Source organism: Calidris pugnax, unplaced genomic scaffold (genome assembly GCF_001431845.1).
Source record: "Calidris pugnax isolate Ruff unplaced genomic scaffold, ASM143184v1 scaffold60, whole genome shotgun sequence".
NCBI classification, from domain to species: domain Eukaryota; kingdom Metazoa; phylum Chordata; class Aves; order Charadriiformes; family Scolopacidae; genus Calidris; species Calidris pugnax.
Genome location: NW_015090831.1, coordinates 5510360 through 5535870, shown reverse-complemented (window position 1 = coordinate 5535870; position 25511 = coordinate 5510360). Strand labels below are relative to the sequence as shown.

At 42.2% G+C, this 25511-nt stretch overlaps 3 protein-coding genes across 4 annotated transcripts in view; all 3 read right to left on the bottom strand.

Moving 5' to 3' along the window:
• LOC106887541 (DNA replication licensing factor MCM6-like) overlaps positions 1 to 735 on the bottom strand; it is a 7901-nt gene extending 7166 nt beyond the window's left edge. The window contains exon 1 of the mRNA XM_014941132.1: positions 72 to 735. Within this exon, the coding sequence (XP_014796618.1) occupies positions 72 to 735 (664 nt within the window). The remainder of the gene's footprint in view (positions 1 to 71) is intronic.
• A 2165-nt stretch (positions 736 to 2900) lies between these two features.
• Positions 2901 to 17609, bottom strand: MCM6 (minichromosome maintenance complex component 6). Its single transcript, XM_014941136.1, has 17 exons — positions 17485 to 17609; positions 16277 to 16423; positions 15606 to 15716; positions 14856 to 15105; positions 14027 to 14192; positions 13795 to 13940; positions 12612 to 12762; positions 11771 to 11912; positions 10632 to 10773; positions 10385 to 10492; positions 9897 to 10052; positions 8637 to 8765; positions 7109 to 7270; positions 5897 to 6032; positions 5495 to 5662; positions 4050 to 4189; positions 2901 to 3424 (listed from the first exon to the last, which is right to left on the bottom strand). The coding sequence occupies exons 1-17, from the start codon at positions 17589 to 17591 to the stop codon at positions 3311 to 3313; spliced, it is 2475 nt and encodes an 824-aa protein (XP_014796622.1). The 5' UTR covers positions 17592 to 17609; the 3' UTR covers positions 2901 to 3310.
• A 4995-nt stretch (positions 17610 to 22604) lies between these two features.
• The window catches only part of DARS (aspartyl-tRNA synthetase), a 45184-nt gene continuing 42277 nt past the window's right edge, over positions 22605 to 25511 (bottom strand). For both annotated transcript variants that reach the window (XM_014941187.1, XM_014941188.1), the window contains exons 15-16: positions 24774 to 24845; positions 22605 to 23268 (exon numbers count right to left, since the gene is read on the bottom strand). In XM_014941187.1, coding sequence (XP_014796673.1) covers positions 23177 to 23268; positions 24774 to 24845 — 164 coding nt within the window. In that variant the 3' untranslated portion in view covers positions 22605 to 23176. The remainder of the gene's footprint in view (positions 23269 to 24773; positions 24846 to 25511) is intronic.

The following is a 25511-nucleotide window of genomic DNA, read 5'->3' as shown; positions in this document are numbered from 1 at the left end:
CCCATCACAAAATATTTGTGAAAAAGTCATATTAAAACCAAAAAAAATATCCCTCTCTCCATTCTCCTTACCTGCTGGTGAATATTTCTCATGGTAGATGGTGTAAGCTCTTTCATGAGCGGCAGCGAGGGCCTGGGCTCGGTACTGGGGGTCATCGTAAGGCAGGCTTTGAAGGACCTCTGGCAGGTCGCTGAAGGTGAGCCACACATCCACCAGGTACCCAAACACACGGAAGCTGAACTCCGCGTATTCCCCAAAAAGGTCAGCAAAAGCATTGGCTTTCCTGCCCTTGGCCTGGGCGGCCACGGCGCTAGGAACGTGGTGGTGGTGTAGAACAACCACCGGCTTGAGGCCTGCAGCAACCAGGGTCTTGAGCAGCTCCTGGTTGCACTGCACTTGGACTTCATCTGGCTTCCTGGCATCCCCCTCAGGAAGGATGCGTGCCCACGGCAGGAAGACTTTGTAATGTGTCACCCCTGCCTTCCGAAGGTGGGAGAAGTACCTGGGAAGCTCAGAAGCCACAAGGTTACCTTGACACAGGTAATCATGGGCTTCAGCTGCAGCAGGGCCTTGATGTTCCTTGGGTAGGACTTGGTTCTGCAGATGCCATCCATTTACTAACTCACTGGGTAGAGGTCCAGCGATGGCAATAAAATTCTGAGCAAATTCCTCATCTATCCCAAGGCTGGGAGAGACTAACAGAAAGAAGATGACTGCCTTACAAGCCAGCTTCATGTCTGGGCCTGCTTCAGAAACAGGTATTCCACTCTACTTATATTACAGTAGAAGTAATATTTAACTGAAATTATCTTATTACACAGATAAATGTTCCCAGAACTGGATGACACTACAGTGATAACAAGTCAAGACAAGTTGATATAAAAATCAGCCAAACAAATAGCTGAAGGTCAACAATTAGTTGAAGAAAGTTCAACATCTTCTGAGACGCCCAGGTTCCCCTTTATGCTTGAACGTCAACTGACATTTGCTGATGCTGCCTCCATTTCAGAAGAAGATAAAATAAATAGACAGTATTTTTCACCTACTCTTGGCCTTTTTTTGGTTTAAGAGGAATCCCAGCACAGCTCCGGATGCAGGAAATAGCGAGAGCAGAGTTATCTGCACTGCTGGGGCTGAGGGCCACCACGGCTCAGGGTGGTCAGGCCAGCAAGGGGCATGTTTGTGCTAGAATTCCCAGGTGCATAAAGGAAATCTGAGACGTGGCATCTCACCCACATGGAAAAGTGGTTGTTACATGAATTCAAGCAGCAGCAGCAAGTGCACCCTCATGCCCAATAATATTGAGAAATTTGAACAATATCATTTTTTTGCTTTCTAAAGTAGTCCTTCCTTCAGCCTTGAGAACACATGCTCTCTCAGCAGGGTGGACACACAGATCACCCACCTGAACTCCTGCAGGGAAGAGACAGCTCGCTTTTCTACATTCAAATACAGCACAAGTGAAGAGCTGAGAACATCTTCCTGAATCTGCTGCCTGCACTGCAAATTAACTAAACACAAAATTCTACGTAACTATATTGAAAAGCCAGTTCCGCCTCCCAGTTTATTTCCTTTAATAACCAGTTTTTTTGTCTAAAGCATACTTGGAATCATCTGAGCAACTTACTGCTCTGTCAAGAAATATTATCTTTAATTTACAGTAGAAAACATCTCCCAACTTCTGCTGTTACTCAGATAGCCAATCTTATACCTTGTACTCTGGGATTTCCCCCCACCTCCCACCCTGATGTTTGAATAACAAGTTCAAATAGGAACTTTACAGCACCATCTGCTGCTTATTTTTCAGTAGAGCAGCGTCAAATCAGAAAGAGAACACCTTTCCTACCCCATGAAGCATATAGAACTGGGGAAGGAGAAGCAGAAAAACTAATTAACTTTCTCCACATGAAATATCTTTATCATCAAACAAAGATCGGGGGGAGGGAGAAGGCAGGGAAACACAGAATGAAGTACAAATACCTTCCTGTCCTAATTTTGAAAGTAAATTATGTTCATTAAAGAATAAAATGCAACTTGTAGGTAGGTGGCAATTCTTAATGAAATGTAGCATTTGCCAGATGCAAGTTTACAAAAGAAATTAGCAGAGAGGTCACTGCAGCTAAAGTTCATGCCCAGTGACAGGGTAGTGCTGTTGGTGAAAAATATTTATGATTCCTTCTATTCTATAAATATAACTATTATCTTTAACTACATGCTTCATTAGACGGAGGCGTGTCTTTCGAAGGCTGAGGAGACTAACAGGAAAAAGATGACTGTCTTACAAACCAGCTCCATCTCTGGACCTGCTTCAGAAACAGTTATTTCATATTACTTATATTTAAAATATATAGCATTTGTATCTTTCATGTTATTACAAATGTTTCTTAGGTGCTGGTATCAGGCTGACATGACAAACAATCACGTATTTTTAATTCTTAAGAGATTATTTAATAATCCCATAGAATACAGCAAATAATTGAGAACAAGAGATATTTAAGTAAAACATTTCCATAGAAAAATCTACAAACAAGTTTGCAAATATAGTCTTAAAAATCCCTCACAAATGATGGCAGTTTTCAACTCACAAGTCAAGGCATTCATCAAGATGGGGCTTTCTGACCTCCTGACTTTAAGCTTTGCTTTGGGCTTGGCTATTTTCAATGATCTATTTTACATATGCAACAGGAGCATACACATCTTTAGTACATCTAAAAAGAAAGAGAAGCAATCAGAGTTTCTCATTACCCATTACTGGAAGTTAAAAAAGCTTCTTAAAAAACAGCATCTCTCATGCAGGAAATTTAATCTTTCTTAAGATGTTTTTTCAGCCCCGAAACACAGGCATAGAAAATAGCAATCCCACATACGAGTGACAACAAATCCACCCCCAGAGATCTCCAGACATTTAATGATCTTTTATTTATGTTAATAAGAAAAGTAGTAAAACCCTATAGCATAAAAAGTCTACTAAATACAATAGAAGAACAATGCAAAATTCCTCTCATTTAAAACAGAAGCATCTACATAGCTTGAGGCTGCAAAGAGCTATTGAATGTTTCTCCTCTGCATCTGGATGATGGCAGTGAAACCCAAAATTAATAACAAACCTAATATATAAGTGTGTAATTTCTTTAAAAGCTTTCCAGGTATGCTCAGTGTAAATGAGCAATCATATATTACTAACCACACATTGGCACGTTCCACAGTAAAGCATTCACATGGATTTAAGATGCAGCTACAGAGCAACCATTGCAAGAACGCAGAAGAGAATGCATTTTCTGAGTCAGCTCTACAATCCAGTCCACATCCCTTAGTCTTCCAGCAGATAGTTTGGGTTGACCACCAGATATGGATCTTCATCAAAAGTCTCCGCTTCCCTGGATCCTCTCAGTCCTGACTGGGACAGTTCTATCAGAATGTGGTCCTGCAACAGACAAAAATTCGTATTCAAACAAGAATGATAAAGGTTTGTTTGCACTTTTTGAAAGGCATCTCCTTTTTACTCTGGTAGCACCCCTTGATGAGTTATTTAACCCTTCTAATTGCAAACTCCCTCTTTAACAGGTTTCTAATCGTAACAATTATGGTCAGTGGAAATCTCTTATATATTGCATGCTTTCTGGGAAGGCTTCAATCTAGTGGTTTTATACCTTTAAAAATGGGAAGTATTTTATATTTTCATGCTTCTTCCTCCAAAACACCCTAGTGCTCCCATGAATTAAGCTGTCTATGGAATAAAGCATTGTTTGCATTTCTGTATCCTAATGTATAACCAACACTACAGAGCTACAGAACAATATCACTTACACTTCTAGAGGGACATAATATGGCACTTTGAACTTCTACTTATGCAGATCTCTAACGTACTTGAGTGTTTTCTCTATAATAATTTTTAATAGATATTAAACAAAGGCATTTATACTGCATCATTCAATGATATGGAAGCACACAACACATTTCCCAAATTAGCAACATATTCTATTAAAAATGAATAATTGCACTATAAAAGTTAAAACCCTTTTTAACTATTCACACATCTCTATACATACGTAATGCGTAAGTCGGTGAATGACTCTCTCTATGATCTTCTTTTTATTTATTAGTTCTTCTTCAGACTCTATTTCAGATTCAATTTCCTTTAGATACCAATTAATAAGTTCACTCTTCTTTAATGATGAATCGTCCTCTTCTGCAAAGAAAACAATTTGCATAAACAGCAGCAGTAAGATACCATTCAAACTGTAAGAGAAAAGGATTTCCCTGTGAACACTTACAATGTTAAAGAGAGAAGTGTGCAATAGCCCATCAGACCTTCTTCTGGTTTTTTTATCAGCATGTTTTGTACAGGAGGCTGTTGTATCATTGTTTTATCAGAGATATTTAGACTGAGAATTGAGGCTTTCAGTTCTATTGCATCCATGTGGCTTACAACTGAAAATGAGCAGCCTAGCAACTGCCCTCAGCTTCAAGAAAAAGTAGCTTTAAGGAGTTGTAGAACTTTCCTCTAAGTAAGGGCAAAAGAAAATCTGTCACCCAAAACTGAAGAGGCCATCCTTCTACAAGTACTCAGTATTCTGAACATTTATTGTAGTTTCTGCACTCATGCAAAGACTTTGTAGCATGGTTACATGCTATCAGACATCTGCTGCATTTGGTCACAGGAAGAGCCTCATTGCAACTGAAATATTTCCTCTCCGCAAGAGAGAATGCAGCCATTGGGCACATATTGCTTAAGTATGTGCTTTAGGCTGTGGTTGCTGGCATGCATTAAAGCTCTTGCTACAGTTTTCATTGCTGCTAATTATTCTACCAGGCTAAACCAGCATATTCGACAAATCCTTTCCTGGATCTGCTCTACTGACATGTTCCTTCATTTACCGGGTTTTGACAAATGACTAAAATACCAGAGCTAGAAAGCCCAAGAAGCCATTTTCCTCCCATCAGATGTAGTATAGCTATATGTGTATGGGGTCACACCTGACCTAACAAGCCTAGTGTTTCAGCAGGAGTGAAAATCACAAGTGGAACAGCCTAAGATGGGGTAAGAGTTGCTCCCTGAACCGATGCAGCCACCTGGGCTAAGCCCCAGCGCAGCGAGTTTGTGAACCTCTGCAGAGGTTGCTCTGTTAACATGTTTAAAGTACGTCAGGGTGCTCAGAAGCAAAGATTCTACTCACACAGTAATGTTTAGCAAATTACACTGAAAAATGCACAGGAGGAAGTAGCAACCATTGCTCAAGAATTTGTGATCACAACCTTCTGTCCTAACTTTTTAATACATGACGTGCTCAAGCCCTTTCTCTCCGAAGTGTCTGGAAGATACAGCTGTCTCCACAGCTCAAGAACTCCCTTCTGAGCTTCAGATGGATTTGTTTTAGTAAAGAGTCAACGCAACACAACTCAGGGTTCAGATGGATTTGTTTTAGTAAAGAGTCAATGCACACATGGCAACACAACTCAGGATCTACCATCTTTTCAGTAAACAAATTCTTACCTTCTTCTGCCTTCCTGAGGTGCAGCACCAGGAGATTAGAAATTCGCCGATACTCAGAGAAGCCCAGTCTAAGAGAAGCTTTGGGAGCAGCATCCTTGTTCGTGTCCTCAGAATGGCCATTGATCCCATTCACAAGACCATTGACTCCAGCTGGAGCTTCTGCCTCACCTGTTTGGACACATGTCCAGGTTTAAATCTGCAACACCTTTTAACTGTTCAATACTGAAAAGTTTTGCATTGACCAACCAGGCGAGCGTACCCACAAGGAGGCTGAAGAATTAAGAGAGTTAACAGGAGTCAGGATTCTAGGCATCATTAGATGAGAAACAGTTGAGAAACTGAAGAAAAGCATAAAAGCTGTAAAGGATGGAATACTCTCTAAATTTTCTACAAGTAATTTACCATTGACTCCGTCTTGATCCTCTTGATCCTCCATTTGCTGTTCATCATCTTGGTCTAAATTGATGTCAGGAGTCTCAACTCTAATGATGGACTTATTTAAAAGCCTGAAAGCTTCCTTCACGTGTTTCGGGTGAACCTGGGGAATGTTTCAAAAAAACATGTATTAAATGGGCACGGTGGCTCTTCTATTATTAAAAGCTGTTTTTTTTCCCCCAGTAACTCCAGAACCTCACCCCTGACCTGACTGACAAAGGGTCTTTCTACACATCTCACCTGATTAATCCTAAGCAGTAAAGACTCTGCAAGTCAAATTATACCCCACTGTAATACTCTGAGTTCGCACAAGGTTATGGAGGGAATAAGCAGCCTGATGAATCTTTCAGGCTTCAGTGATCATGTGGAGTTGACAAAATTTTTTACTTAGGCCAAGAACATTTTGAAGAAACATCAGTGGAGCAAGCAAACATGAAAGGAACATGTCTGCATAGAAACAATATGAAAAAGTAATTGTAATTAATGAGACTTTCCCCTGGAATTGAAAAGCAAAAACTGGAAAAATCACCTCTAGCTGAGCCATAAGCTAAAAGCTATCTGTTTCTTTATAAGCTGAATTCAATTAAAAAGAACCCAACGGGTGTCCTTCTTACAAAACCAGTGAGCCAGTTTCTATCTCTGCACGTACTACATAACCCCTAATCAACATTTCAAAGAGCCTGCTGAGTTTTAAAGCAGGGAATAGATGGATAATAATAATAAATTCAAGTACTCTTAGGGAAGTTCATATACTTCGATGAACTTTGGCTTTCTTAGATTGCAGGTGGAAGAGAGCCGAGAGAGATTACAAATTGTGCAAGATTAGGGGAGCGACACCGTCAGCAGCCCTGGCTGATACTAATAGGTGATTGTTCTACCCATTTGTCATGATTTGATAGGTAACAGGCTGAGAGTGCTGATACAACTGTAATGGAAAACTATGCATCTTCTCAGTTTGGACCATCTGATCTCAGTTTTACAAGACATACCCTAAAACCAGCATTTCTGGCATACAAATTCAGATTGAGTATGACCACATCACAAGTGAAAACACAATCCAAGCTCTCCTCCTCACACACAGGATTTAGACAGTTAAAATATCACAGTCAAAGAGCAAAGCCACAGCTCCCACAACATTTTTATAAACATTTATGTGAGCTTTCACCAAAAAGCTGATACCTCATCACAGCAGTGCATACGGGCCATAGCTTCAGACAGCCGGATCATGCTTTCCAACTGTCGCACTGTGATCCTCCAGGATGACTTGGTCACTCCAGAGCCATCGCGCTGCCGTAGTCGCTTATACTGCTCCACTATAAAGTCCTCAGACTCCTTAGATATCTTTGTGACATAAGAAAATATGACAGTTTGCCATGTTAAAGGTATTAAAGTTTACGCTTCTTGCATTAAATTGGCAGTTCTTCAACTTTTCTGTACCAGCCACTGCTTTCCTCTGAAATATTCTAAACTATGCACATACTATACATAAAAAGAATGTTAAAATGATATTGTAAAAATGATTACAGTAACAATTATATTTAGTACATTGACATATTTTAAGTATATTGACATATTTTACAGCAGATTTTTGATAATTTCTATTTTTCTGTTCCACCGACTTGCTTTGTGTCTGTCTCTACTAGTTTGTTCTATGTTTATGGCCTCAAGTTACGCCAGGGGAGGTTCAGGCTGGATATTAGGAAAAATTTTTTCACTGAAAGGGTTATCAGACATTGGAATGGGCTGCCCAGGGAGGTGGTTGAGGCACCATCCCTGGAGGTGTTCAAAAGACAGGTTGATGTAGTGCTGGGAGGTATGGTTTAGTGATGGTGATGCTTCTTGTTTGTTGTGTGGGTGTCTATTTTTGTCAGTTAGGTTGATGGTTGGACAAGATGATCTTTAAGGTCCCTTCCAACCTAGAAGATTCTGTGATTCTGTGATTCTATTGACCTATCATTCAGCATGCAAATGCACACACCATGCTCAACACACTAACACTGACTACAGCTTTGTGTGCATGCCCTTTAACCTGTGTCTATCTGCGCATACACAGATGCAACTGGAAAACAAACTCCCCACCACACAGAAATGAAATGGTAGTTTTCCAAACTCTGTAAGGGAGGGTTGTCCTCTCCTTCCATTTGAGAAGAACTACATTAGAACTTCGCAAAAATCTAACACACAGCCCATTCAAGCTGCTATTTGGATAAACCACAAAAAGCTGTACTTGGAGCAGTTTCCCATGCTCTGTATTTTAGCACCAAAAAAAAAAAAACAACCCCAAATAAATGCTCAGGAACAATACCCTTTTAAAAGGAAGCCAAACAAACTGATTAAGCAGTAAATCAATAAAATACAAAAATCTCTTCAGCTGCCATGCTGAACAACCCATGCCCTTAAGGTATGAGAAAGCTATGAAGTGACCCCTCAGTTGTTCTAGACAGGGTAAGAACTGTCACCAAAGTGGTAAAGACCACTGATTATAATTATATATCTCAGCTGGGCTGGCTGGGTTTCTGGAATTCAAAAATAAGAGTAAATGGCTCCAAAATATGTTATGTTTCTAGAGAAAAAGTGAATTTATGGCTTCTTTCTTGAGAACACTACACGAAGTGTCTTTGCATTTGCTGGAAAAAAGCATGATACAGAGTGACTGTTCCTTTGGACCACCTCATACAGAACAACTTATAAAAGAAAGCAGAATTACCTTTGGTTTAAACTGTCTTGCAAACAGCAGGTACCTTCTGATATCATCTAATGAATAGACACGATCCACAGATTCTTCCACTCTGGAATGCAGATCCACTATGCGCCTGGCAATGGCGTAATCTGTAACCTGGGACATTATTGCTCTGTCAGATCCCTTTCACAACAGCAGCCAAATATCAAAAAACACCACCTATATTCTTCCTTCCCATTCCCTTCCCTCACTTGCACTTCTCATGGCAGAGCTACTCTTTCCAGAAGCCAGGCTCTCTGCCAGAAGACCCAGGAGAATGCCCTGGAGCTTTTTAATACAAGGAAACACAGCAGAGGAAGGATAAAAGGCAGTTTTAGGATTTATAACCTCTTGGAAGTCTCCTGGGTTACAAGTTAGCCCTAGAACAGGCAGAAAGCAGCACTTTGCAGCGTGGGAACTGCTTTCTTCCTTTTCAGCCTACTCTGTCTCTTTCATCAGTCCCTTCTCAAACAGAATAATCACTTTGAGCAAAACAGCAGAGAGAATAGCACTGAACCAACATTAATCTCTGTATCTCGTGCGTTCCCAAGGCAAACACCACACAGACAGGTGGCAGCAGTCTTAGCCTTAGTGACCAGCCGTTTGTAAAAATGACTAATGGTTTTAAGTCTGCGGGTCAAATCACTACAAGATGAAAAGGCAGTATCCTTGTGTTCAGCAGAGTATGTTCAGATTTGTACTGCCAGCTTTTAACTTTGCAGAAAGAGAAAAAAAAAAAAAAAAAAAAAAAAAAAAAAAAAAAAAAAAAAAAAAAAAAAAAAAAAAAAAAGGCAGAAGAAAGAAAGACACTCTCATGAGTTCAGCTTCACCTAAAATTTCAGAGGGCCCCCGAGACAGAGGGCAGCAGCACAGGATGTACGAGGAGAGGCTGAAAAAGCTGGGTCTGTTCAGCTAGAAAAGAAAGCAACTGCCTCACTGGCAAATATAGATGTGATGGAGCCAGATTGTTCTTAGAAGTACAGATTGACAAGAGGCACCCAACACAAACTGAACCATGAGAAACTCTGATTAGATATAAAAGTTATTATTCGTTAAGCATAGAAGAGCTGTCAAACTCAGCAGGGACCTAGAGAGGCTGCAGGATGATCATCCCTGGAGATATTCAAACCTCACCAGGTCAAGGTCTCGGCAATCTGTTGTCAGTGATCTCCACTGAACAGGAGGTTAGAGTGCAGACCTCAAGAGGTCTTTTCTGACATAAATTATTCGACAGTTCCTTAAAATTACCTCGTTACATTCGTCCACAAGGATGAAGAAGAGATCAAAGCGAGACATGATGGGAGCTGATAGGTTTATATTCTGTTTCAGTGACTTGGATCTGTCATAGCGCCCACCAACTGGGTTTGCTGCAGCCAAAATGGAGGTCCTGGCATTCAGGGTGGCCTGACAATGAAAATAAAATTAAAAAAAAACCCAAACCAAAACAGAGTGATATCTGTGAGCACTTGCTAAACCAACTCATTGGAATTCAAACGCATCATCATGTCATCTTTTAGATGGAGTTTCAATGGAGGTATTAAAACCATCACTCCTCAAGAGCCCAAACTCTTCTGACCAGCCCTTTCTCAACAGGCCTCTGCCCCAAGACAGTTTGATGACTTGGTATTTTAACATTGCCACACTCTGGCCAACGATACTGAAACAAGCCCTTAAAGCGGCTTTTCAAAACAACCTGTTTTTAACAGTGCAAATACACGTTTCTACAAACACGCTACCTTTACTCCCGCTTTAGTGATGGATATTGTCTGCTGCTCCATGGCTTCGTGAATGGCTACTTGATCCCGCACGTCCATTTTGTCAAATTCATCAATGCAACAAACCCCCTGCAGCAGAAGAATAAAAAAATGTTACCCAAATTCAATCATTTTGGAGAAAAAAGCCTCGTTAAGATGATTTAGGGCTTTTGGTCAATCATCAAAACCATTCCAGTTATGAAGGAACCTCTCTAGTTCCTGGACTCACGTTATCTGCCAGCATCAGGGCTCCAGCTTCAATGACAAATTCATGAGACTCTTCATCTTTTACAACAGCTGCTGTTAGACCAGCAGCACTGGAGGCTTTTCCGCTGGTGTACACAGCACGAGGACTGAACTCATCCACATGCCTACGGAGAGAATTAACAGTGAGCAATTGTGTTGCACAACCTTATAAAAGTCAGATTAAAACCTGCAGAAAGGAAGTAACTGTCGTGCAGCGCTGCTTTCAACCTCTCAGGCCAGGACTTACCCCTTCTTTCAGGAGGCAATTAATATTTATGCAGGCCCTCCCACCTCTAATTATGTTGGAGCAAGCCTTGGAAACTAATCCTTATCTAACTGCAGTCTGTCACAGGTCTGTTGTTCACCTGTGGTTACACCAGCAGAAAAAAAAAACCCAGACCTCCTCCCACAAGTTTTCTGCTGATTTCACAAGCCAAGAAGGCTCATTGCAGGTCAGGTAAATGTCAGCACAAGGGAACAAATGGCTTCGTAGCAGGAAGCAGCGAGATTGACCACAGCCAGCCCAAAGCAGCTTTTGTGGTACCTCTACATTTCTGAGTTGCAGCTTATCTGCACGGAACTCAGCTCCATGGAGGACAATGCAGAGGTAAATGAAGAGCATAATAAGATAAAACCATATTAAATAGAATTTCAAATTTAAAAAGCATTATAGCATAAATCATAATTATTTCATAATTATTTTTCAGGGTTAATAGAGGTCTACTTGTCCAAAGTAGTGACCTGCCAGTTTACAATAAGCTAAAAATAGAAAAAAAAAAAAAAAAATTTAATCTATCTCTGATATTTTAAGATGTGCAATAATGTTTGTATTTTTAATATTAAATTAAAAATTGAAAATATTTGGAAATCCATACTTTCATAACTACCCACAGAACAAAAAAAGAGAAGCCTTAATTCACTCTTGGTTATTACCGCAGGGGCTGGCTGAGTTTGCTTCAGCCCTATTCAAGTAATTCAACCACATCCAAATAATTCCTGGAAAATACTCTCAAATATTTTACTTCCCTTTCCTCTGTTTAACAGAGAAAAGACTCAGTACACATTTATAGCTCTAGTCACACCAGACACTATTTAAATACTGAATTTTAATGAGATGCTTACTTTAGAAATTGACTCTTGGCTGTACTTGGATCACCAACCACACAAACGTTGATGTCCCCACGCAATGAAGTGCCTTCTGAAGTGGTCTTAGGAACTCCCCCAAAAAGCATCAGCAGGACCCCACGTTTCACTTCATCGTTACCTGCCCCAGAAAAGACACTCGACTAAAAATCCAAAGAAAACACCACATTTTTCCTATTTAAAAAAAAAAAAAGAACTTCAGCCCACTCAGCCCACTAGAATTTTAGAGCATTTGGGCACATCCACTCAGAATTTACCTATTTGCTAAACATCCATTAAAACTGCATTTATATGCTTGATACAGCTCCAGGGAGAAATGACTCAGAAAGCAGCAGAATTCCCTTATGCTATAGTGACATATAGAGCCTATAGCGGCTCAGAATATGGACCAAATTCAGCTGATCAACCTTTTCAGACATAACCCCTCAAACTAGCTCTGAGCCAGAAGTAACTGCAAACATACACACACACAAGAAGTGTGAGGAACCCTTAAATCTTTTAAAGGACACCCATAAAAAATAAAGCTTATATCCAACTGTCAACTGTAGGGTTTAGTAGTAGGTGGTACAACAGCAAAACCAACCATTTTGCCCTGTCTTGCAGGCCTTACTGATTAAACACAGGAAATATTGCAGGAAACAGATTCTCCTTTTCTAGCATAACCAGTGCTGGAGAGAAGAGTTGGCGGTAGCTGACACAGGGCTTTCAATCTTTCCCAAAATGGGAAAAGCTACAGCAAAAGAATTAATATTTTCACAGCAAAAAGAACTCATATTTTCACAAGTGAAATCTTCCCTCTCTAAGACAACTGGACTCTCACCATGGATAGTGGGAAAGAGGCTGGTGCACAGATTATGGTAGAGGTTCTTATCTTGGCTCATCTCAAACACCTTTTCCCACTCTTTCACAGACATTTGGTTTTTAATACTTTCTGCAGTCTGCTCTTCATCCCGGAGCTCTTTTCCGCCAAACTAAACAAAGGAAATAAAAGGAAATAGAAGTTATTAACATGGTCACTACTGAATGCGAACACTTCAGACAGGAGGTGAGACAAACTTGCTCTGTAAGCTGAGTGGGACAAACATGTTCAGAAGAGCTGACCTTAGGCTAAGGAAGCTCATCACCTTATACCTTTAAAAACCAATAAACAATTTCCTAGGGGGCAAAATCAACGGAATATAACTTCAGTTAGTGAGAAAAACCCAGGAGAGATGCTTGTCCAGAGATTAAAAAGAGAGTAAACCAGTAAGGCTTCCTTTGGCCAAAACTTGCCTTTGTAAGCATTCTTCATTAACCAGAATTTACAAGGTCTTTCATTACTCTGGAATGAGGCAGGAAACATCCACACACAGAAAATAACAGATATTATTTTTATCTTAAGTGACAGTGAAGTTGCTAGCAGAATTAAAGATTAAAACATCATACTGTGCTAAAACCCAGCCATAGTCAGTATTACTTATGTTGTAGTAATATCCCAAGGTGTTGTGTGATAAATCAGAGGGAACAAGAAGGGTTGTTGTTTTCTCTGTGACAAAATGAAGCAATAGGATTTCATGGAGGAAAAGGAAACGCTGGAGAAATGGATGGAAGCTGAATGGAAATAAATCATAGAATCATAGAATTGCCCAGGCCGGAAGGGACCTCCAAAGGTCATCTAGTCTGACCTCCCCGCAGTCAGCAGGGACACCCCCAACTAGACCAGGTTGCCCCATCGAGCCTCCCCTTGAATATCTCCAGGGATGGGGCCTCAACCACCTCCCTGGGCAACCTGTTCCAGAGCCAGTTAGTTCTTTAGAATAAATTGATAAAATTGGTACATAATCACGTCTGTGAAAACTGCTAGGAACAATAAAGACAAGAAAAAAAAAAGACAGTCAAATGCACAGGAAGGTGGTACACATAGACGTTTAAAGTTCTACCCATTTCTCCGACCTAATTTGAGGTAAAACATTCTAGAGCAGAAATCATCAATGCTTTTAAATCTCCCTTCTACCCAAACTCACCCGTGGATTCGTTGGTGCAACGTAACAAGCTAGGAAGACCAGCTTATATGACAGCTCCCTGACTCCAAGGGCACGAAGTCCTCGGATGCCTTCGGTTTCGTAGCCCTCTGTCCCGCTCACCCGGGAGCCAGTTTCCGCACGCACCCCTGCGGGTAGAGCGGGAGTCAGAACAGCGGTTCCCACAAGGAGCAGGGGGGACACGTCCTCTGGGTGACGAGGGGGAGCAACAAACCTGGCGTTGAGAGCTGGGACACGTCGGGCACGACGATCAGCGACCCCGTGAAGTCACATTTGTCACCTGCCTGAGCAGACTCCACCGCTTCCGCGCGTAAGATGACTTCCACGCTGCGGGGAATGCTGCCCCGCGGCAGCTCGGCCTGCGTCTCCTGAATGCGAACCTGGGGAGGGAGAGAATATTAAGCACTTCGTGGGTGTCACCCAATTTGAAACCGCTTCAAAAGCCAAGCTGCTAATAAATACACTAAGTAAGTGGCACTTTCTTTCTGTCATCCGTGTCAAGCACGAAATTCCTCTTAGAATAAGACAAACACGCGAAAAAACCCTTCACTACTCAGTATCCAAGAAGAGGATACGCAGGGGCCACAAAGACAATTCCAAGGTCTTGGAAAAGCAACTTGAAGAGTCCAGTTAAAGTGACTGACACAAAATATTATTGAGCAAAGTGATGTGCTGAGGATTTGGCACAGTAAATCGATCTGGAAGAGCAAAACATCGCAGATACTGAAGACACCTCTTTTTATACTTGTATAAAAGAACTACAGGTGGTGTACCTGTGACAAGACTGACAATGGCTTGAATATGTGGCTTTTCAGTGGCTTACTTAGACAAGAAATGTCATGCAACAAAACTGCTTTGATACTATTCATAATTTCCCATGCTTAAACATAAGTCTTCTGTAGACAGAAAGAAACTCCTGTGCCTTTTCTTGATGTTGACAGAACCAAAACAAATTGCCTTCAGCATGTGCAGTGCCAACACCACCTTTCAGCTACCACAAGAACATCACGGTTTGTCATCCCCCTCCAAACTCAGCACCATACCTTTTGGAAATCAACAAATCTTGATTTGTTTGTGTCCAGCAGGAATCTCCTTCTGTTGGCACAGACCGGGTTCCTGCAGATGTTTGGCTGCGTGTATTTAAATTGCTGTTCCACATCTTTAATCACTGTCTGGCAGTCGAGGCACAGGAAGGTTCCACTTACAAGCTCAGGATGGACTGGGTGGGTCCGTACCACCTGTCCGCTGATACGCATCAGGGAGCCAATTTTTGCCGATGTCAGTTCCCGAATTCTGTTTAAAACAGAAATTGACCGAGTTTAAATTCCTGAGTTGACATTTTTAGGCCTGGGATACCACCCAAGTAGGAAGACGCAACATAGTTTCACCCAGCCTGTGACTAAAGAACAGTTGTAACAGACTAAAGCCACAAAGTTACTAGAATATTTTCTCATTTTATGATTTCACATAAACTTCTAGATTAATTAAAGGTCAAACCAATGCAAAAGTCACTTCACTGGTGCTTCAAAAGCAACATACTCTAAATCAGTGTTTTAAATTAGAGAAGTTATATTTGCTTGTGGAATATGATGAATGTAAGTATCTGAGTATGATTCACAAATGAAAAACCATTTAAAAAAAATATCCTGCACAGGATCAGGAAAATTCTTCACAACTGTATTGCTCAACCGCACATTTCACACTATATAACCAAAACATTCTCACTATGCTTGGACACTTTTTTTCCCCAACAGTAAAAATGCACAAGTTTCTGTAATTAGTCATCATCTTACTTGTGTCTGGTAGGTAGATCTTGGAATGCAACATAGAAGTCCTTGTTTGAAGGAACATTGCCATGGTCTCTAGCAAAAGTCTTTACCGCTCGGCAGAGGTAAGGATAAACCCTGAAGTACAGAAAAAAAGTTCAAATTTTACAGAAGCTATCAAAACGCCTTCTTTGCTTCAGGCTACATCAAAGCCTTGTATCATATAATTCCAGGTTCTGGCTTTTACTGCCACATTATGTAAGAACACACAAAAGCTAATCTAAGTATGTTAAATATGAAATTACTCCAATAATAATGCCATTTGCTTTATTGTGTGAAAACGGATTTTTTAAAGTCTCATTTTATGACAGTTTTATCCTGATATCCAGAAGTAGATTCTCAGAATAAACCACTCAATAAACTATTTTCAGAGAAAGAAGTTCTAGAGTTTATTCTGTATTCCCATACTGACCATCTGCTTCTTTACCAGGATAAATGTGATTGCCTAGTTAATTCACGGTTTCCAGAGAGGAATCCATTAAGAAATAAGTTTTGATCCAGTAAAAAAAAAAAAAAATTCTAAAATGTAAGCGTGCAGGATACAGAAAGCAGATAAGCATCCTTTTTTTTGACATATAAAACATTATGGGCCTGAGACGGCAGCATTGCTCAGCTCTCACGTAATCTTTACACTTTACCTGTAAAATTCCTCCTGAATAGTGGTAGAGAGCTGCTGATTGAACTGCTCCAAATCTGCAAAGCTTACGATCAGCGTGTTCCGCTCTGGCCGAATCAGTTCTTCGGCATCACGCAGGTATTTGACCTCCCCATCGCTGTTCTGGAACCTGAAAGCGATTCAGGAAAATGTTTCATGGTTACCTATCACGCTGCAATTGAGTATTTCTGAATTCAGGAGACAAACAGAAGGATCTCACACATTAAGGAGGGTGCAAGAGAACAACGGCATCCCACAGTACCTTGCAAACATCTTTTCCAACAATATTTTTTGCCTCGCCCCCACCTTGCTACATCCGTTGTATCAACACCCCAGCACAGACAGACCCACAAAATCACAGAATCTTCATGGTTGGAAGGGACCTTTGAGATCATCGAGTCCAACCATACACACACACACAAAAAAAAAAACCAACCCCAACAATCTCAGGCACTAGAGCATGCCCTGAAGAGCCATGTCTACACGTTTCTTAAATACCTCCAGGGATGATGACTCCACCACCTCCCTGGGCAGGCTGTTCCAGTGCCTGACCACTCTCTCAGTAAAGTAATTCTTCCTAATATCTAATCTAAACCTCCCCTGCCCCAACTTCAGACCATTTCCTCTGCTCCTGTCATTGTTCCCTTGGGAGAAGAGGCCAACACCCACCTCTCTACAACCTCCTTTCAAGTAGTTGTAGAGGGCAATGAGGTCTCCCCTCAGCCTCCTCTTCTCCAAACTAAACATGCCCAGACCCGGTCTGCATTTCATGTGGAATTTTATTTATGGTTTAACAATTGCTCTGTGCCAGAAAAAACAGGCTTTGTTTTGTGTTTTTCAGGGCGATGTTAACAGCCTCCTTACTTGCGGGGTCCCTCAGGAGGCAAAACTCAGGCACATTAAGGCCTAACAACCAAGCCACGAGAAAGATTTTCCACCTGGATGGCACGAAACTTTGTTAAAAGGGGCCAAAAAAGTCTCGGGGAAGGGTTTTGCCAGCCAAGGTCACTTGCCCGCACCTCACGGCCCAGCAGCGCCGGGCCCAGGCGACAGGAGAGCTTTTCCCCCTCGACACACGGGGGACGGGGGCGACAGGCCCTGACAGGATCCCGCCCTCACCAAATGGCGGCCCCCTCAGTGAGGCGCCGGCCGCCCCGCCGCCTCCCGCCCGCCCGGCCCCTCCCCACTCACTCCTCTAAGAAGTCCTGGAACAACTTCTGGCACTTCTCCGCCACCTCATCGCGGAGCTGCTGGTGCTGCTGCGTCCCCACCGCCTCTCCTGCCGCCGCCAGATCCATCTTGCCGCCGCTGCTGCCGCCGCCGACCCAGCCCCCTCAGTCCCGGCTCGCGCCACCGACCAGCCCACGTGCGCCGCCGCGCCGCCGCCCCGGCCAATCGGCGACCGTCGCCACGCCGAGCCCCGCCCTCCCAGCCAATCGGCCGCCGCCGTCCCGCCGAGCCCCGCCCCGAAGGCCCTTTCCGCCCCTTTCCCCTCAGCGGCGTTTTCGCGCCAAACGCGCGCGGCGGAGGGCGGGGCGCGCGAGGCGCTTCCCTGACAGGAGGTTCTGGGCCGGCTCCGGCACCTGAGGGAGTCGCCTCGGGCGAGCGAGCTGAGGCAGGTGAGGGCCAGGCCTTCGTGCGGACACGGCTGGTAACGTCGCGTTAGCGGGTACAGCGGCATGAGGGGACGTTTGCCCAGTCGCCGTGGGGCTACAGAGGTGATGGGGGGGCCTGGAGCGCCTCCCTGGGGAGGGAAGGCTGAGGGACCTGGGTCTGTTCAGCCTGGAGAAGAGAGGAGGGAGAGGGGAGCTCATCAATGCTTAGAGTGATAGAATGGTAGGGACCTTAAAGATCATCCAGTTGCAACCCCCTGCCCTGGGTAGGGACACCTCCCACCAGACCAGGTTGCTCAAAGCCCCATCCAGCCTGGCCTTGAACACCTCCAGGGATGGGGCATCCACAGCTTCTCTGGGCAACCTGTGCCAGTGTCTCACCACCCTCACAGGAAAGAATTTCTTTCTGGTATCTCATCTAAATCTCCCCTCTTCCAATTTAAAACTGTTACCCCTTGTCCTGTCACTACGCTCCCTCATAAAAAGTCCCTTCCCAGCTCTCCTGTAGCCCCCTTTGGGTACTCAAAGGCCGCTATAAGGTCTCCCTGGAGCCTTCTCTTCTCCAGGCTGAACAACCCCGGCTCTCTCAGCCTGTCTTCTATTGATGCTGATCAATATCTGAAGGGCAGGTGGCAAGAGGATGGCGTCAGGCTCTTCTCAGTGGTGCCCAGCGACAGGACAAGGGGCAACGGGCACAAGCTGGATTACAGGAAATTCCATCTCAATGTGAGGAAAAACATGGTTATTTTGAGGGTGCCAGAGCCCTGGAACGGGCTGCCCGGAGAGGGTGTGGGGTCTCTGTCTCCAGAGATACTCAAAACCCACCTGGATGCGCTCCTGTCCAGCCTGCTCTGTGTTTGGTGGGGGGTTGATGATCTCCCAAGGCCCCTTCCAACCCTGACCACCCTGTGATGCTGTGAAGTGACGCCACGGCTGACAGCCGTTACGGAACAGCAGCTGGTGGCACGCGATGCCTGCCAGCAGGAACCATTTCAACGGCTATGAAGAATTGCTGAGCACGGCTTGGCCACCTGCAAAGTCATTAATCTCTGCCCAAACTGGTGATTTGGCTGTAATTAAGGCAGCTCAGGCCTGACTCTCAGTTCTGAGTCCCTTTATAAAGTGCTGGCAGCGTGGGCTCCCTGCAGGAGCCTGATTTCACGTCACGGTGTGCCTGCTGCTTCGTGAACACCGTCCTCACTGCAAAATGGTAAAGGCTGCCTGGCACTTTGGAGGTTTTTTTGGGTGCACTAAGATTCAGCTCTGCAGAGTTCACTCCATTGCAGAGGTCAGAGCAGAGGTTAATCTTTTTTGAAAGCTGGTATTTTATTGCAGAGCATTGTACTTTGGTACACAATTACAGCTTTTTGAGAGTTGGGTTGGGTTTTTTTTCTTCTTTTTCTTTTTGAAGATGCTAAAGGGGCTAAAGAGGTGGCAAAGTAGAGGAAAAACTGCCCAACTGTTTACAATTTATCCGTGCTCCTTTAAATCCAAAGAAAATAAGAAAATAGTAGAACTTTGTAAGTTTTAAAAAACTTGCAGTGAATAAATTACGTATTTTGTGATACCATGCTAGCAAGAACGGTCATAAGTGCAAGCTGGTTATGAGGCTTGTTTACTCTAAAAGAAATAATAACTCACCCTAGATAATTTGTTTTTTTTATATTTTCTCTCTACATCTACCCCCACCCTGCATGCAGATAATGCTAATCCCCAGCCAAGGAACAGTAAATAATTAAAATCTGTTTGGGCAAGTTGTGTATTCTAGAGACAGCTGTCAAGAAGACATGCTGTTTCTCCAGGCTCTCCTTTTTCCAGGCTGTCTCTTTTTGGCACACAGGAACACGCTCAAAGCGGACCCATGGCCGGCTGCAGCTGCACGGAGTGGAGTGAACAGTGGACTCCCATGGCCTGAATGAAATCGTGCCACTGGACAGGACGTGCTGGAACCCCAGTCTGAACTGGCATCCAACCCCTTCCAACCAAGGAGCGTGCCACAACGGACACTGTGTTCTATTTCTTACAGGAAAGATGGGGAGGGACTCTTTATGAGGGAGTGTAGCGATAAGATGAGGGGTAACGGTTTTAAACTGAAAGAGGGTAGATTTAGATTAGGTCTCAGGGAGAAATTCTTTACTGTGAGGGTGTTGAGACACTGGAACAGGTTGCCCAGAGAAGTTGTGGATGCCTTACCCCTGAAAGTGTTCAAGGCCAGGCTGGATGGGGCTTTGAGCAACCTGGTCTGGTGGGAGGTGTCCCGGCCCAGGGCAGAGGGGTTGGAACTACATGATCTTTACGGTCCCTTCCAACCCAAAGCATTCTATGACTCTCCTCCATCCCTCTGGCAGCAGAATGCAGGCCACGCTTTACACTCACGTGGAGGGGTGTCCAATACACCTGGAAGTGACTGGCCTGAGATAAAAGCACAAAGTTCTCCTGCTTTTATTCTTCCTTCCATCTTTGCTGTCCCCCACAGCAGGTAGCACTCAGCCAGGTGGTGTTAACCCCCAGCAAGTGGGTCCAGCCATAGGGAAACAGTTCTGTGCTTGGCTGCCAAAAGGACAGCCTGAGCCCTGTTTCCTGCTGGGCAGATTCAGAGAGCTCAGGGAACACAGATGGTTTTTCACAGGAAAATACTTTAGTGAAACTGCAGAAGCAAACTGGAGCTTTGTGTTGGTTTTTTTGGGCAGATGATGCCCTGGCTATTCCTTACCAATATCATTTTTCGTTCCTTAGTTTTAAAAAAATTGCATGATTGTAATTACCATCTGTATATCATGAAAGAAAAAAACCATAAAACATTTTAACTGGTGGAGAAGCAGCAGCAATGTGGACTTTCTATAAAATGCTAAACTTCCTGCAGATTACTGGAAATAACAGACTATACAGGTTTGAGTTTTCCAGAACTACCAAACCAGAGTCGCTACCTATCAAAGCAACATAAAGCTCTGAAATTACTATTTGCAAGGTTTCAAACCAAGTTCTAACACTGTGCAGCTCCCACTAAAGTATCCTGTTAAGATGACGTTCAGGACAAATGCATTTTGATTTATGATGGTAATTATTTTCAGTTAGCTGGAGAAAAACTGCATGAAAGGATTCTGCATACAAAGGAATCGGGGTCTCCATCTGAACGCTTGTTCTTGTGCAGCTACTGTGAATAAATCAAACTACAGCATGAGCTTGAATAACTTCTAGCAGAATTAGGATAAGCACAGTAGTTCCAGGAATGTATGCACCAAACTTGCTGCCAAATCTAGGGCAAGAAACATAGTTCTCAGAGTTTGCTTTTTTATGTTGGCATGAAATCTAAGTCAGTAATTTTGCTCCTTATTAGAAGGATGCACTTCTGATGTGGAATATGTTACCAGTTCCATATGAACAAAAGCAATGAAATTAAATTCATTCCAGTTGGCTTAGCTGGATAAACAACTGTTTTGAAACCTGGATTCATCAGTAATAAGTCTGCGATAAGCTGTGTTTATAATCCACTTAGCTTTGTAAAGTACAACTGGGTATACTGTAAGATTTTAAAGTTAATAATGTGGGGAAGATTCCACGGTAAATTAATTACAATAAACTCATAAGCAAAGCTGCAAAGTATGTTATTCCTTGAGTTATGTGACTTCCAAACAAAGTTTAACTTTTACATTTCTAGTACTTTACCCAACTGACCTTTACTATGATTGTTTTCTAATGGAGAACTCTTGTCACAAAACATTAAAATTAAGTCTTGTTCAATGGCAGCTGCAAAAGATGATTTGCCCTTTTGTGAAATTCTACACAATTTATACACAGCCTCACTGACCTTTTTGTAGCACAACCGATATGTGACTTCTCTGACATTTAAAAATCAAGGTACCAACAATAACACAGACTGTCTAAACTATGCCTCCTACTGAAAGCTCTTTATCATGTAAAATGTTAAGCAAAAATTAAGTCAGGAATTACAAATGTGTATGAATATTAGAGTAACTCTATTGCAGTGCCCAAGGAAAGAATGTAATCCTTTGCTCTTTGGCATCCACACTTAAAAAAAATGTTTTAAATTTGAAAAACAACTATCAGATGCGGTCCATAAAAGGAAGTTTCAAATATGCTGGTTCCTCTCCAAATGCAGGGCACGTCCTTTGGGTTGGGAGGAGGAGGAAGAGAAGTAGCTTTGTACATCACTGTACATTCTCATTTGAGAAAAAGGATGTCTACAAAGAATTTAAGAAGTTCTATGACTTACAGAAACACCAAATTTCTCTAATTGTACAACAGTTGAGCTGTTCACAGCATTTATAAATGCAAAAAAAACCTGAAATAGGTTGGCTTGCATAATTGCTTCTCTCTCATTGGGAACAGATCCATGAAATCCTTGCTGATTTGTTGTGTTTGTCACCCTGGAGGCTGGGTCAGGCAGGAACACACACACACCCTGCCCTCAAACTCACCGTCCATTCATTTTCTGAGATTATTATATATCCCTTGTCTATTCCAGGAGCGTGTGTAATCTTCTATCCATTCTCCAGTAGTAACATAAAAGAAAGAATATGACTTATGTACAACTTTAAAAAAAAAAAAGAAGATAGAAAGAAAATAAATTTAAAATCTAGGCAGTTATTGCATCATTAAAAAAAAACAAAACAAAAACCCCTTATCGATTCATGATTATCTTGTAAAGATACAAAGCAAAAACCAGAAAGACAGATATTGTATCTAATTTTCTTTGAGAGATTTATTGCAATCTATTTTCACAATTTCATATGAAGACTTTTTGTTAAGAATGTTATTCTCACCTGCTTCTCTACCTGACACTCATGTAAATTAACAACTGGCTGGTTTCCTCCTGATTTTTAAATTGCAAGCAGCCAGTTATTTTAGCTTCGAGACAATTCTGTACTTCAGAATTTTCAATCTTGCAGACATAAGGTAAAAATGCAGAATTTTTATTGCACAATTTATTAAAATGTTTAGAAACATAATACAATTTAATGTGACACTAGAATACTAACTCAAAGTATCACATTTTCATTAAAAATGTGCACAGTTGCCAATACAAAGAGTCTTGATCTGTTAAAATATTTTCTTTTAAATAAACAGCTACGGATTAAAAAAAAAAAATTATTGTGGCACTTTAGTAAACAAGATGTTCCTCTTTTTTTTTTTTTTATTGCATAATATAATGCTCGAATCAATGCAGGTTCATCAGTAGCAGGGGATACACTTGCAATCATATCTTATTTGCAGGGCAAATCATCTCAAACTTTCCAAAGCGGTTGACGTCAGGGGGTCAGTCGTTTGGGATCCCGGGGGAACATGGAGGTCTGACGGACGTTGTGCAGCCCCAAGTACAGCATGGTTACTCTCTCCAGCCCTACAGCACCAGGGGAAAAAACCCATGGGTTTAGTCAGTCTTTTTGTTCTAAATTAGTCTAAAGAAGCTAAAGGTACTTTATACCTACAGCCAGCCCCATGTAGCGGTGTGACCCAAGGCTGAGGTGCACACATCAGCACATCCGACTACAGAAAGGAGCTAGAACCAAAAATCAGGGATTTTACATCCTTCTGCCACGATACAGGCTTCACCTGGAATATGCATCAATAAGTAATGGGACTAGAGACTCGACCCTGCCCTGAATTGCTCGGGCTCTCAAGAAAGATGGTGCAGAAAATTGAAATGGGAGGTGTGTAATGGAGATAACTGGACCTCGGACACGTTAACAGAGGAGAGTCCAAACCAGCAGCTTCAGAGACATTAAGTGCCATAAGTAACTGCAGTTAAAAATGGGGAAGTTCATCCCAAGCCCTCTGCAGTACAAAAATGCAGATTCGGCAATACACACCCATCTAACTATCAGCTGATATCTTTATGATAATATTTCACTGGTCACTGTGTCTGTTCTTCCCGAAATCTCAGAGGTTATGTGTGTGCTGTGGTTTTCCTAAAGCACAGGGCTACACGGGCACCCAGCCGTGCTGAGAAGAAACCCAGATGCACACTAATTTTTACACACTGCCCTCCTTGGTTACGGTTTCCATCTGAAACAGTATCTCCTGTTTGGCTGGGGCTTGGCCTGACCTCTGGGATGTGCCATGAGGACTCTTTACTCCGCAGAAGAGATGTAACTTCTGCTTCCTTGGTGTCAGTTCTGACTGGCCTCAATGATCTCGTATCACCTGCAAATCCTCTGCTCACAAGTACCCTGTGAGCATCCACACTTAGATCTTGTAGGTATTTCAAAACATGGAGCAATACTTTTGCTGAAACAATTAGCATCAGCTGAACTGATCAGCGACATTCTGTCAAATCATTGACTAAGACAGAAGCAATCACTTCTCCTCACTGCAGAACAGCATCATCAAATGCAGGAAGAGACCGAGCTCTGGAGTAAGAGCTCCTGGTATTAGTAAGCTATGATAAATCCATGAAATCATTGACTAAGACAGAAGCAATCACTTACTTCTCCTCACTGCAGAACAGCTTCATCAAATGCAGTATGAGATCAAGCTCTGGAGTAAGAGCTCCTGGTTTTAGTAAGCTATGATAAATCCATACATCATACAGTATTTTCTTGCTTCCTTAAATCTTCCTCATTGGTCAAATTTGAAAGAATCATGTGCCTGGCTAATAAATCGGTATTTTTTCTTGTGATCACCTACTTTTTAAACTTGCCAGACCATGCCATTAGTATTTTGCCTATTTATTTCATGATGATCCTTATTTTTTACCTTCTGTCTTTAAATTCTCCAGGGTAAAAAGCCGCACACATTTACCTAACAAGGCTACTATTCTGAATTTTATATTTCACCCTGCTTGAGACCGAGCAGTTTAAATCAAGCTCAGGCTAACAGAGAACACAATAAAATATGGATACGTACCTATTCCACCACCTGCATGTGGAGGTGCACCAAAACGAAAGGAATCGATATAAGCCTTTATTTTCTCCAAATCTAGAGAGGAAAAAGACATGTTTCTCACTTGGATCAGTGAACCCCAAACCAAACATACAAGTGACTACGTAACAAAAGCGTAACAAAAAAATTACAAATTTAACTTATAAACTAACACTGGGGATTTACTCATTAAACACATAAATTATCCAGGACCATCTAGAAAATATGACTGTAACAGTTTTGTTTTATAATTTTGTTAATAACTTAATCAGGGAAGAAATTTGAGAACTGAGTAAGAGTGAAGCCCAATCCTTTATTGTAACTTACGGAAAATAGTGACTCCTTGAATAAACTGCAGTGAAAAAGCACAGATTTAGCACCTGTTTTTCAGTCTTGCTACAGTGGGAGCTACTCCTTTTTTGCTACCACCCACCTGCCACTTCGCTGGGCCATTCACTGAAAGAATAATTTTAATCCACATTTTACTCTCGTGACTTACTCTTTTGCCCTTCTACTATTAGCTGGCCTTGTCCCTGCTGAGTCCTTTCTTTTGTTTTGTTGTTTGTTTGTGCTTTTTTTTTTAATTTCACCAAGGCAGACTTCTTGCTTATTTGCTCTCAGTTCAAGATTTACAAAAAACAGTGAACCAAGACTCTGCTCTGTAAAAAGTGTGTGAGTACAGAGAGGCAGGACTGAATGAGACTTGTTGGTCTGCCCTCATTC